Source organism: Nansenia antarctica (assembly GCF_963989245.1).
Source record: "Nansenia antarctica genome assembly, chromosome: 10".
Taxonomy (NCBI): domain Eukaryota; kingdom Metazoa; phylum Chordata; class Actinopteri; order Argentiniformes; family Microstomatidae; genus Nansenia; species Nansenia antarctica.
The window spans coordinates 34,090,881-34,105,299 of record NC_137680.1 but is presented as its reverse complement, the minus strand read 5'-3'; the positions used below and the strand labels follow the sequence as shown (position 1 = coordinate 34,105,299).

Below are 14,419 nucleotides of genomic sequence, written 5' to 3'. Positions count from 1 at the left end.
TGTTCAGAAGGATTGGTTGCATAGCAACCAAGCAGCAAATTATTTGAGCCACATTGATGGAACGGAACGCAAGCTGAAATTAGCGCCCGGATCTGATTTAAACCTGCATCAGATTTAATCACCGTACGTGGAATAGCCCCCAGTTATGGAATTATATTTATCACTACTTTGGCTGATGTGATGTGGGTTAACTAGACAACTCTGTAACATTAGCGGAGCAAATTACATGCAGGTGTTTTCATATAAAATAGCCATGCCAACATAAAAGCTACAGCTGACTAGTGAGCCTGCACCAACCTTAATACTATTCAAGTGCAAGAAGACTAGATAAGTGCATAGCAACGGCGTTCGAAAGACATTGATTACACAAGACGGACACTATTTCGCTAGGCGGACTTAATCTGGCATGACAGTGCCTTTTCAACTATTTAAGAAAAACTGTAATACCAGCCCTGAGCCACCATGGCTTCCACCCAAATGGGTGTTTATTTAAAATAGATGGCAGTGTCATACCCCTCTGTGCCCTGTTTTCATTTCCTTTGTCCCTTTGTGGTCAGTAACACAAAAATATAATATGTGACAGGGTCTGGTGAAAATGTCAGGTAGGGCACAGTCATTTTTCTTTTTTTTCAGTGGTTTCTTGGTCCAAAGAATTACTATTACATATCCTCGAAACCACCGGAAAATGCCCCCAAACCCACTCCAAACTAGTAAAGTTTGCTAACAAATTAGAGGTATTAGTGATCCTAAAACTGTTGTTTGTTATATTGAGTGGGCTCTTCAACACTTCAACTTTTGTAATAAGCAAAAAAACGGAAAACGTTTTTAAAAAACACGTGCTTCCGTGATTTGCAAGGATTGAGAGTTGCCGAGTTGCGGCCCGGATCACCAGACCATGTCACATATAAGAACCTAAATATGATCTCAGCGGCCAGTACCTCCTCCTGCGTGGCCTGGGGGTGGAACACCTTGTCCAGGTCAAAGGTGCGGCCTTTCCCTTTGTTCATCACATGGACCGCTGACTCGTTGTTGGGGTCTGTGGTCACCACCACTGACTGGCTCTCCTCATGTTCATCCCACTTCAGAACTGGCTTCACACGACACAGCACACGGATGTTGCCTGAAACAAAACAACACAGTATATTATAGTAGAATGTAGAATGACACAAATAAAAATGTTTACGTTACTTTTTTCAAGTGAGGCAGTCCCACTCGTATTTTTATTTTTATTGATAGAGACAGTATAGATTATGACAGGAAGGATGGGTGAGAGAGAGAAGGGATGACAAGCAGGACATGTCCACGGCCGGAACCGGGAACCCTGCGGTTACATGGTCGACGGTTAACCCACTACGCCACCTAAGCGCCCCAGAATGACACAAATATTTATTTTACCCAAATGTATAATGTATATATATATGTATAAAGTATAATGTATAATGTATATGTATATATATATAATGTATATGTATAATGTATAATGTACTTAATTAAATTAATGTATATGTATAATGTACTTAATTAAATTAATGTACCTATCAGGACAAAAACTTTTGTTGTACACTTTCCCCCTCATACCTTTGAGCTCTACCAGCTGCTCATGGTACTTCCTGCGCAGTGCTACCTCCTTCCTGTATTTCTCCAGAAGGTCTTTGTTGGCCTCCGACATCTCACTCATAGCTGCTGAAATCTACAATGAAGACAGACCCAAGCCTGGGGTGAATATACTGTACGTTTGTAGGACAAACATGAGCAGAAAGTGCAACTATCCCAGAATAGTCAACAACATGCCCCAACACATCCACCTGTACAGTATATAGGCAGACATATTCCAAACAAGCAGGAGTTTTTTCTCTGACCTGTTTCTTGGCGTCTGTGATAGCTGCTCCGTAGAAGTCAGAGAAGTTCCGGACCTGGCTCCGCAGGCTGGCGTAGTCTGTCTTCATGGTGCGCAGGGTCGGGGGGAGGGCGGACAGACGCTTCTGCAGTCCTGCATGGAACACAAACACTGTCAGAAGTGGGCTCTAGAAACAGGCTACACAACACCTATGACTTAATAGTAACACACAAGGTTACACACAAACACACAAAAACACACACACACACACACACACACACACACATATATATATATATAGTATATGTCTGTGTCATGAAGTGAGTTCCAGGAATTCACTCAATATATTAGTCAAAACTAAGAAAGAATCTCAGTTCCCTGCATTCAGCAACCACCTAGTACTGCCTGTATGATAGAGAAGATTCACTCTCACCAAAGAACTGGTCTTGCAGACTCTGGAAGTGTTCTGCCGAGCAGGAAGCTGCTGCCTTCACCGCCTCCTCCTTCCTGTCCTCCAAGTGACCGATCTCCCTCAGCAGCTCCTCTCGCAGTTGACCGATCTCTCGCTCGTACGCTGCGATCTGTGTGGAGTCAGCAAAATGTTTGTAAATACTACATTTACATTTACATTACATTTTTGGTATTTAGTATTTATTTGTACATACCTCTTTTGATAAGTAAGTAGCCTTGAGAACAGATGGTTCTCGAGCTTAATGGCCCATAGGGCAGGAGCCTACCTCCTGTTTCCGTAGCATGAGGCAGCTTGATGTACACCCCCTGGACATAACGCTGGTATGTCGCAGGGTCTTAACCCCCCAATCCAACCCTTAATGCTGAGTGCCAAGCAGGGAGGCATCAGGTACCATGTTTATAGTCTTTGGTACGACTCGGCTCGGGATCGAACTCACGACCTCCCAATCTTAGGGCGGACACTCTAACCGCAAGTCCACTGAGCTAGTAACCTCTCTTTTGATATAGCCTCTAATTTATCCATCTGTATACACCATACTGTACAGAGCTACTGTAACTACATAGCTTACCCTATCCATATCCTGTATACATCTCTAACTGCCATACTGTACCTATCACTATCATGTTTTATATTGTTATCTTAAATAACTTGTTTGAAATAGATCACGAGCAAAACTTCTGAGTTCTCAGACTATTTATTAAACAAAGTTACAATTACAGAGTTACAGTAGAAAAAGCTGTGTGGCTGAGCTGCTCACGAGAGAGGCAGCTGGAGTGGACAGGGCAGATTTACAGAGCTGCCCCCCTATGTGTATACAGTGACATGCAAATACAGTTTCAAACAATGGTCCTATCACATTACTTCAAGGAGTGAAAAAGGTCAGACCCACATTATGATGTCATTCAGGTTAAGGGTCAGGGGGATTCACAGATCACACAAGAAGCCATCTTGAGATGACCATGTAAGGACAATGCCCTGACCATGCGGCTTTAGACAAAGAAATGCTAGGTCATAAAACATCCCTAGGCATGCTACAAAGTCTAACCCCCACAGGCCTGAATGTGTGTGAAAGACAAACCCTACAGGTCCATATTATATACATTTTTTATGTGTGTGTGTCAAAATATACCACAATATCACTATTTGCACTTCTGGTTAGATGCTAAACTGCATTTCCTTGTACTTGTACTCTGCAATGACAATACAGTTGAATCGAATCGAATCGAATCGAATCGAATCGAATCTAATCTACTCTAATTTTATCTAATCTAATCTAATCTAATCTAATCTAATTTTATCTAATCTAATCTAATCTAATCTAATCTAATCTTATCTAATCTAAAAAGGCAAGATTAATCAATGCATTCGATTGCGTGCTGGGAATAAGACGTTAGTGAATCTGCAGTTCCAGAGGCGTTATTACCTTATGCTGCAGATTACAGCTGAGCTCGTCCGACTTCCTGATGTGCTCCTCGAGCTGTTTGCACCTGTCGTTCTGATTGGACAGCTTCTCGGACAACTTCTCGTTCCTCTCTCTGGCCTTGGCAAGTTGCCTCAGCGTCGACGGTGACTCCACCTCCACAGTCTGAGTGACGTACTGGGAGAGAACAGTTACCAGTAAGAGTTCAAGTTCACCTTTATAAACAGGCAAGATTCCCCAACCACCAGGCTTCAAAGCACTTTCATCAGATTGTTTGAAATAAATACGGGGCATATAAGAGTAAATATGCTGAGAATTGAAGTCTGTCTCTCTACATTCTGGGAAATCAAGCACTAAAGCCCAATTTATGCTTCTGCGTCGAATTTACGCGCGGCTACGCGGCTACGCCGCTACGCCGTAGCATGCGCAAGGGCTCTCCCAATTTATACTTCTGCGTCGCGTTGATCCGCTCCGTTGGAACGGTGTACTCATAGTGGCATAATCACGATTTTTCTTGTTATGCTTGTTGTAAAGAAAATGTCCATAATGCATTGAAATGACATTAAACGTCTCGCCAGACCCGGATATGGCCGGGGCACACACAGGGAGCGGCATATTGAGCGGCCGCTCCCGAGGGCGGTATAGGACTATTTCCGGACAAGGATCCGTCGCGCAACACCGCCCCCGGGGTGCCGGAATAACGGTGCTGGTGTAACAGAGTTGGGAATGTATGTTTAGTTGTGGTGAATGTAGATGAGTTTCGCCGTGCTTGAGCAGCCCTGGTTGTTGTTGGAGCCCCCCTTTGGAGTTTGGGTGTACTGCAGGTCTGCGCGTTCTTTTGTCCTTCTCTTGTTGCCGTACTTACGGTGGAACCAGAACATGGCCGCCATCTTAATGGGTATGTGCGCTATGTAAAATGCTCCTCGTGTTTTGTTGTTTGTATGGAGAATCTTGTAATGTAGGGTGAAAATGTTGGTGTAGTACTGTGCTGTTTGTTTTTACATGTATTGTGATGATGTGAAACAGAACATTTATTGTATGTTATTTTGAACGCGCAGATTTACAAGAGTTGCAGAACAGAGAAGAATTGTGTTTTATGTGTCTTCTCTGCAGGTATGTTGCTCCACATGTTGTTTGTAATTGTTATTTGTAAATGTTTGAGGGAAATTTGTGTTCTTTCTGTAAACAAATTGTCTTGATGTGAAATGTACATAGACGGTGGAACGGAGAACATGGCCGCCATCTTAATGGATTTACAAGAGTTGCAGAACAGAGAAGAATTGTGTTTTATGTGTCTTCTCTGCAGGTCAAATAAAAGAATTGAATGAAAGAAGGTTGCCTGTTTGACCATCGTTACACTGGTGCCGTGACACGTCGATCTCAAGATCAGCTGAACGCCGATCTCCGTGGATGCTGCGTGGATGCCAGGTCTTAGTGTGATAGATCAAGTGTGGTCAGAGTATTATAGTAAATGGTCATTCAGTCTGAGGTCTGTGATTACATCAGTTTAAAAAGTGCTTTGATTGTTTGGTTTTTATGTCCTGCTGTAACTTTATATATTTTTTTAAACATTATTTTTTATTTTATTTTTTTCATTCAGTAATATTACACAACGCAAGTCTGTACCACTATGGCTCAGAGGCCAGGTTTTAATGATGAGATTTTTGCCAGTCCAGTGTTGCCTATGGGGAGGGGTGCATGGGGGGCATGTCAGAGCAGAGCAGACAGTGCTGTCATCGGTGGGTTGAATAGTAGGGAGGTGGGGTGTTCCCAGTTGTTTACTGACAGTGGTAGAGGCACAGGGTCAGGTCAGGACCCAGGTTGTGCTGCTGTCGGACAGTTTACAGGGGAGGCTCCTCCCACATCCACACCCAGTGTTAATGACACTGAAGCTCTTCATCACCTTTCAGACATGATGGGTCAGCTAGGTGCTCAGATTGGCGAGTCCATTGTAACCAAGTTAATTTCAGCTGGTGTAGTTCACTCAAGTAGTATGAGCAGTGCACACCTCAACTGCACATCGCCTCCAGATCCTGTAACTGATCCTAATGTTGTTAGACAGGAGGTTCCGCGCGTTACTGTGAATGTAAAATCAGACAGGGAACCACCAATGTTCCGAGGTGATAGTTCTGATAAGTGTTCAGTCCAGGACTGGATTGACATGTCTAAAGCTTATCTGAGAAAGCAGAAATGTCCAATGCATGAACAGGCTGAGGAGACACTGGCAAGGCTGATGGGTAAGGCAAAGGATGTCGTGAGGGTTGGTTTGCGTAGCGATCAGACACTTGATGTGAAGCAGAACCCTGATCTCATCTATGATATCCTTCTCAAGTACTTCAGTGATGTGTCATCATGCCTCCCGTTGTCAGATTTCTATGCCACTCTACCCAGACCCAATGAGAACCCTGTAGACTACTGGTTGAGGATCAACAAAGCAGCTGATGTAGCTGGTGAGGGCCTTCGCAGACAAGGTAGGAGGATGGAGAACGTGGGTGAAGAGGTAGCACGGATGTTTGTCAGGCATTGCCCGGACTCTGGACTATCCCGTATTCTGGAATGCAAGGCTATTGAGGAGTGGAGCTCACGAGACATACAGTTGAAGATTGATAATTATCAGAGAGAGCTGAGAGCCTCTGGCAGGACCGGTAGTTCTGTGCCATTGAAGAGCCATGCCACCGCCCTCCACACTGTGCAGTCTCATCCAGAGCCTTCGATTCAGTCTGTGTCTGAGCAGTGTTCCACCCAGTACCCCCCTGCTCCTGCCCATAGTCCAGTGTACCACACACAGTGTCCGCCTTCTACCCTCATTCCTTCCCAGGACCATGCTTTAGGCCAGCTTCCGTGCCACTCCTCCGCGACTGCTGTGGCCCAGAACACTCAGCAATCTGAAGACAGGATTCTTGCTCGCATTATGGAGAGGCTGGAGCAGATGATGGGGAAAGTGCAGCAGCGTGACAGTGCTCCTCGTGGCGGAAGATACCAGGGTGGCGCCCGTGAGAAGGCCTGCCGAGTCTGTGATGACAGTAGACACACTACCATCTCACACTGCATGTCAGAGAGGCTGTGCTTTGTCTGTTTAGCCCCAGGTCACACAAAAGTTGAGTGTTCCACCAGGTCGTCCCGAGCACCTCAGCCTCAGGGAAACTAGGTGGCCTGTATTCAGAGGGAGAAAGTATAGGTCGCCAAGTAAACTCCCATTGTGAGGACGAATCTAGTGCTGAGACAGTGTATATAGCTCTCAAAAGCTCAAGTGATAACTCTGAAGATATTGTTTATCAGAATACGCATACAATTAGTGGTAGTGACAGCCTTTTCTACACACCTGTGACAGTTGGTAATACAGTGACTCTGAAGGCTATGCTAGACAGTGGGTCTATGGCTTGTACAATGAGTAAGACGGCAGAGGGAAAGCTTAGAGAGGTTGGAGTTGCTACAGAGCATAACCAGTTCAGTTCAAATGTGGTGCTTGTTGGCTGTGGTGGTCGCCGTGTCAAGCCTGAGTCAGCTTTCAACGTGGAAATGGAGGTGTATGGCTGTAGGATTATGGTTCCCACTCTGGTAGTTGAAGGCCAGCATGATGAGTTGATACTAGGCACCAATGTTATTAAATATATCCTCCGGCAGTATAAGCAATGTGATGGCTACTGGAAGGCTGTGTCTACGCCCTGTCCTGCTGGCGATCCAGAATCTGAACAGTTTCTCTCGATGCTCGCTGGTCTGAACCATTGGCGAGGTGACGTCATACCTGACAAGATAGGCACAGTCAGGTGCAACTCAGCCGTGTGTCTTGAGCCTGGTCGGGAGTACCTGATGTGGGGCAAGCTACCCAAGTCCACTATTGTGTCTCCTGGTAGCGCTGTGATGACAGAGCCCACATCGTGTCGCTCAGCTCCAAGAGGGGTTCTGGTGGCCAGAGTTGTTACTCCTTTGTGGGGAGACGGATGGGTTCCATTGAAGCTGATCAACTCGTCCGACAGGCCCGTCTTGGTAAGACGCAATGCTAAATTGGCCGACGTCTTCTCCTGCATTGCGCTGGAGGACATGGATGAGACCGGACCTGCTGAGGTCCCACTACTCAGTTGCTGTCAAGTAACCCCGTCCAGTGAAAATGCGGCCCGCACTGTTGATGAGGAACTGAAGTACATGGGATTGAGTGGGCTCGACATACACTCCTGTGACGTGTCTGAACAGTGTAGAAGCAAGATGGCTGACCTGGTTGTGCGCTACAAGGACATCTTCTCACGCCATCACCTGGATTGTGGAGAGGCAAAGGGCTTCATACATCGCATTCACCTCTCAGATCACAGGCCATTCCGGCTCCCATTCAGACGAGTGCCCCCCAGTCAGTATCAGAAGTTGCGCCAAGTACTGAGTGAGATGGAGGAGAAAGATATAATCAGGAAGTCAACCAGTGAATATGCATCTCCGTTGGTTCTTGTATGGAAAAAGAACGGAGATCTCCGTATCTGTACAGACTTTCGCTGGCTGAACAAGAGGACCCTGAAGGATGCTCACCCTCTCCCTCACCAGGCCGACTGCTTAGCTGCACTTGGAGGTAACTCCTTGTTTAGTACTATGGATCTAACCTCAGGGTTTTATAACATGCCACTACACGAGGATGACAGAAAGTACTCTGCCTTTACAACACCTATGGGCTTGTATGAGTATAATCGCCTCCCGCAGGGCCTCTGTAATAGTCCTGGGAGCTTCATGCGTATGATGACTAGCATTTTCGGAGACCAGAACTATCTGAGCTTACTGGTTTATCTGGATGATTTATTGGTGTACGCCCCTGATGAGAGGACAGCTCTGGAACGCTTGGAGATGGTGTTCAGTAGACTGCGTGGTCATAACCTGAAATTGGCCCCCAAGAAGTGTTTTTTTCTCCGGAAATCCGTCAAATTCCTCAGCCACATAATTAATGACAACGGTGTGTTGACTGATCCCAGCAAAGTTGAGAGCATCGCAAAGATGACAAGTGCTGACCTGATGGAAGCGGACGGTGTAACCCCCTCACAGAAACGAATCAGATCTTTCTTGGGGATGATCAATTATTACCAGCACTTTGTGCCTAGCTTCTCCGCTATTGCAAAGCCTCTCTTCTCTCTGTTGACGGGCCAGAAGAGAAAAGGGAAGGTGAAACAGTCCAAACAAAGGTCACAAAGCAGGAAGTTGAAGGTTACTGACTGGACCCCCGAAACGGAGCAGGCTTTCCAGAAGCTGAAAACGGCGCTGGTTGAGACGGCTGTCCTGGCTCACCCTGATTTCAGCCGTCCCTTCATGCTGTCAACGGACGCGTCCCTTGATGGCATCGGTGCTGTCCTGTCGCAGATCCAAGAGGGTGAAGACCGAGCGAGGCCAATCGCATTCGCCAGCAAGTCCCTCTCTCAGTCTCAGAGAAACTACCCAGCCCATCGGTTGGAATTCCTAGCCTTGAAGTGGAGTGTCTGTGACAAGTTTAGCCATTGGTTGAAGGGGCATGATTTCACTGTTTGGACGGACAATAATCCATTGACTCATATCATGACGAAGCCCAAGCTGGACTGCTGCGAGCAACGATGGGTGGCTAAGTTAGCGAGCTATAACTTCGACATCAAGTACGTGCCAGGCCCACAGAATGTTGTCGCTGATGCCTTGAGTCGTGTGCCTTTCGTCAAGCAGAGAGTCAGTCACAGATTACTTGAAGAGCCCTACAAGAATCTCCTCTCCGAAGTCCAGGATGTGTCGAGTGCTTCTGTACAGGACGCCTTCCGGTCGTCCAATGATAGTGGTGACACTCCACGCCAGGCAGAGAGTTACGCTCAAAGTGTCCCATCACCTCTGCATGTCCACGCTCAGTCTATGGAGATGGATGAAGTGTCTGTTGTTCTACAGTCATATGACGATCTGTGGGAGGTCGGAGCAAGAACGCGTGCTGTAGCAGTCTTGCACCATTTGCCTCAGTTAGTCCCAGGTGGTCACTCACTTCCTGCTTACAGTGAGAAGGAACTCCGGGATGAACAGCTCAGAGACAGAACTCTCTCTCGAGTCTTGTACTATGTGGAGAGACATCGGAGACCCTCCAGGAGAGAGAGAGATAAGGAATCAGTCACAGTCATGAGGTACCTGAAGCACTGGGAGAAACTTGTTGTGAGCAATGGGATACTCTACAGAGTCTCGAGGGATCAAGTCGTGAAGTCAAAACGCCGCCAGTATGTGGTTCCTGAGTCTAAGAAAGTTGAAGTTCTGAGTGGTGTTCATGACCATGCCGGCCATCAAGGTCAGTTCAGGAGTCTTGGCTTGGCCAGACAGAGGTTCTTCTGGCTCAACCTCGACAGAGACGTAAGAGACTACGTCCGTAACTGCCAGCGGTGTATTGTCAGTAAGACTGTTGAACCTGCTGCGAGGGCGCCTTTGCAGAGTATCACATCAACCAGGCCACTTCAGCTGGTTTGCATTGATTTCTGGTCAGCGGAGGACTCAAGGAACAAGTCAGTTGATGTGTTAGTTGTTACTGACCATTTTACAAGAATGGCCCAGGCATTCCCCTGCAAAGATCAGTCAGCCAAACAGGTGGCGAGAGTTCTATGGGACAAGTTCTTCTGCGTCTTTGGGTTCCCAGAACGTATTCACAGCGACCAGGGAGCTAGCTTCGAGAGTCAACTAGTGAGTGAGCTGCTCAGAGTCTCCGGTGTCAGAAAGTCGCACACAACCCCGTATCACCCGATGGGTAACGGTAGTGTGGAACGTTTCAATAGAACTCTCGGTAACATGATCCGAGCGCTTGAACCAGAGGCAAAAATCAACTGGCCGAGGCGTTTGCAAACTCTGACGTTCATGTACAATAGCACAGCGCATGAGTCAACTGGCTATGCACCTTTCTATCTGATGTTTGGGCGTACTCCTCGTCTCCCTGTCGATATACTCTTCCGGACAGTCCTGAATGATCCAGCTGTGGTCAGCTACGACAAGTATGTGATGTCTCTCACGAAGGATCTGAGAGAAGCTATGGTCATAGCCCAGGAACATGTCATAAAAGAACAGCACCGTCACACAGAGCTCTACAACAGACGAGTGAAAGGGCCCACCATTGACGTCGGAGACCGTGTGCTGTTGGCGAACAAGAGAGAGAGAGGAAAGAGAAAGGTGGCTGACCGTTGGGAGTCTACTGTATATACTGTGGTGGATAGGAACTCTGAGACTCACACATATAGGATACAAGACACTGTCACTGGACGAGAGAAGGTAGTCCACCGTAATCTATTGTTGTTGGTGAACTTTCTGCCGGTGTATGATACGAGTGTGATCTCTGACCCAGTTTCATCCCTGTCTGCTGTTCATACATCAAATGAGCCAAGTGACATGTCCGTGTCGGAAGTGGAACAGGATTCCTTGCCTGGGGAAGTGAGTAGAGGAACCGCGTTCGAGTCGGAGAGAGTGGATTCCTGTCCTGGGAGTGAGGGAGGAGAGGTTGAAGACATGGAGTATGGGGGTAGAGCTGTTCGGGAGAGGGATGTTCCCTTGACTGTTCCAGAGCCCAAGGATCCCAAGGGAAGAACCCTGGAGTGGGTCACCCAGTTACCATTCCCTGACCACTCACGGACAGAGGCTACTAACACTGTAGTGTCTTCAGTCTCGTTTGCCCCTCAGAGGGTTCCCGAGCAGATGGCTGAGGAGCAAATGGTAGATCAGTCCATTAACTCTGATTCTAGATTTGTGGTTAGCGCTGATGATTGTACTGATGTTTCTGGTAACACGAATCAGATAGATGATGCTAGTGACACACAGCGTACTGACACTCTAGCTTCTGTTACACAGTGTGAACATCCTAGTACAGTCACACAGGTCAAGTCCAAGTTTGGTCGCCTTATCAAACCAGTTGACAGATTGATTTATACTATGTCAGGACAAGACATTATCCAAGACACTAAGTCAAACATTCGAGCTGTTTGTAGGTCAGTGTTTCAGGCTTTCCACAGTTAGATAAGCCGAAGCTCAGTTCAGTGCATGTATACACTGTGCACACTGACATCCTATGACATATAGGTTTGTTCGTTATTCTGATTGTTTCATAAGAGGTTGTGGCCTCTTGAAGGCTAGTAATACACAGTGAAAAAAAAAGGGTCTTGTGGGGTGTAGAACGCATCCTACCGCCAGTAGTTGGTTGGAGAGATAGGTTACCTCTCTTTCCACTTCATCCTTATAGGATACTTTTCAAGTTGGCTGTCCTGTCCTTTGGCGGCCCTATGTAATAGTGTAAAAAGTAAAAAGTAGTATTTAAATGTATAGTTGCTGCTCAAGGTTGGCGAAATTCAGGGGAGGTGGGTGTAACAGAGTTGGGAATGTATGTTTAGTTGTGGTGAATGTAGATGAGTTTCGCCGTGCTTGAGCAGCCCTGGTTGTTGTTGGAGCCCCCCTTTGGAGTTTGGGTGTACTGCAGGTCTGCGCGTTCTTTTGTCCTTCTCTTGTTGCCGTACTTACGGTGGAACCAGAACATGGCCGCCATCTTAATGGGTATGTGCGCTATGTAAAATGCTCCTCGTGTTTTGTTGTTTGTATGGAGAATCTTGTAATGTAGGGTGAAAATGTTGGTGTAGTACTGTGCTGTTTGTTTTTACATGTATTGTGATGATGTGAAACAGAACATTTATTGTATGTTATTTTGAACGCGCAGATTTACAAGAGTTGCAGAACAGAGAAGAATTGTGTTTTATGTGTCTTCTCTGCAGGTATGTTGCTCCACATGTTGTTTGTAATTGTTATTTGTAAATGTTTGAGGGAAATTTGTGTTCTTTCTGTAAACAAATTGTCTTGATGTGAAATGTACATAGACGGTGGAACGGAGAACATGGCCGCCATCTTAATGGATTTACAAGAGTTGCAGAACAGAGAAGAATTGTGTTTTATGTGTCTTCTCTGCAGGTCAAATAAAAGAATTGAATGAAAGAAGGTTGCCTGTTTGACCATCGTTACACTGGGCTCGAGGAGCCAGACAGCTAGTCTGCCTGGCGATCTCCTCTGGGGCTGCCGGCCACGGGGTCGTGCGGCGGATCCTACGCAATAGGCAGGGGATAATTGGATGCTAGGTTGGGTTCAATTGGATACCAAATTGGGTGAAAAGGGGATAAAATCTGGAAGAAAAAAAAAAGACATTCAACTAAGATAATACGATGGTTATCATATAAAATCAAATTTTTATTAATAAGTAATTACAGAAAAGGTAAATGACATTTCTGTCATGGCTTCCGCATTCCTACGAGAGAGTCGGAATGTGACGCAACTAAGCGGACCAATCATAGTTCTTATAGATAACTTTACATTAAATATGTCTATCATAAATATAATTTAAACCCAACGAACAGCCATGGTGCTCCCTGTAACTAATAATTTATTTTTAAATAAACAGGATTGTACGTCTCGTAAATGTGAATCGCGCTCCTTATAGGAAGGCTGTGCCTGACGCTTCCATAGGGCGTTCCGTTGGAACGGTGTACTCAAAGCGGCATAATAGCGATTTTTTTTGTTATGCTTGTTGTAAATAAAAGTTCTATGATGCATTGAAATTACATTAAACTAAGATAATACGATGGTCATCATACTTTTTCAAATCTTTATTAATAAGTAATTACAGAAAAAGTAAATGACATTTCTGTCATGGCTTCCGCATTTTGGTCTACGAGAGAGTCGGAATCATATCGGAATCATGTGCTACCAAGCGGACCAATCACAGTGCTTACGGTTGTGTAGACATTGCCGCGCAGTTACATTTTAGGAGAGATGTGCCTACGCAAGCAACGGCGTAACTTACGCCGTCGATTTTACGCAGAAGCATAAATTGGGCTTAAGGAAGGCCTTCCCTTCCTGTAAGAGATGTGCCGATGACTGTGGCGTATCTAACAATCCAGTCTGCCTGTGGACAGTGCCAACAACTTGTTGCACAATAACTTGTTGCGCAGATTCATATGATTGGTTAACCAAGAGCAGTGACCTTCTTCTAGAAATGTGTGTCCCTCTCACAGGAGAGGGCGTTTTGACGCTGCTATTTTCTCTCTGATCTCATGTAACTTTGCTTAATAAAAGGCCTCATTTGAGCCAATTGATTTCAGCTCTTTGTGCTTTTATATTACTACAAAATCTCAATGAAATCCACAACAAGGGCTACTGCAGAACTACTGTTTACTGTACCTTGACCAGAGGCTCTTTGCCCCTCTCGTTATCCAGCTCCAGCTGCAGCTCCCTCACTCTCTCCTCTCGTCTCCTCAGCTCCTCTCCTCTCCTCCACTCGCTCTGCTCGCTCCGGCGCTCCAGGTGGGACAGCTGCTCCGCCCGCTGCTGCAGGGAGCTCTCCAGCTGCTGCACCCGGGTCCACAGGGTCTCATTCTCCTGTAGGACAGAGAGACAGACACACAGACACAGACACACAGAGACACAGAGACACAGACACACAGACACACAGACACACAGAGACACAGAGACATAGAGTTACAGAGACACAGAGACAGAGACACAGACACCCAGAGACACAGGGACACCGAGTTAGAGTTATAGGGACACAGAGACACAGAGAGACAGAGACACAGAGACACAGAGACACAGAGAGACAGAGAGACAGAGAGACAGAGAGACAGAGACACAGAGAGACAGAGACACAGAGACACAGGGACACAGAGTTACAGAGTTACAGGGACAGAGACACAGAGACACAGAGAGA

General features: G+C 46.2%; 1 protein-coding gene across 1 annotated transcript in view; it reads right to left on the bottom strand.

Annotated features, from left to right (window-relative positions):
* LOC308166910 (kinesin-like protein KIFC3) overlaps positions 1-14,419 on the bottom strand; it is a gene marked incomplete at both ends in the record, with an annotated part of 46,988 nt that overhangs the window by 22,137 nt on the left and 10,432 nt on the right. Inside the window, 6 exons of the mRNA XM_080541235.1 lie at positions 939-1,120; positions 1,579-1,690; positions 1,860-1,990; positions 2,271-2,418; positions 3,733-3,906; positions 13,894-14,091. Coding sequence (XP_080397361.1) covers positions 939-1,120; positions 1,579-1,690; positions 1,860-1,990; positions 2,271-2,418; positions 3,733-3,906; positions 13,894-14,091 — 945 coding nt within the window. The remainder of the gene's footprint in view (positions 1-938; positions 1,121-1,578; positions 1,691-1,859; positions 1,991-2,270; positions 2,419-3,732; positions 3,907-13,893; positions 14,092-14,419) is intronic.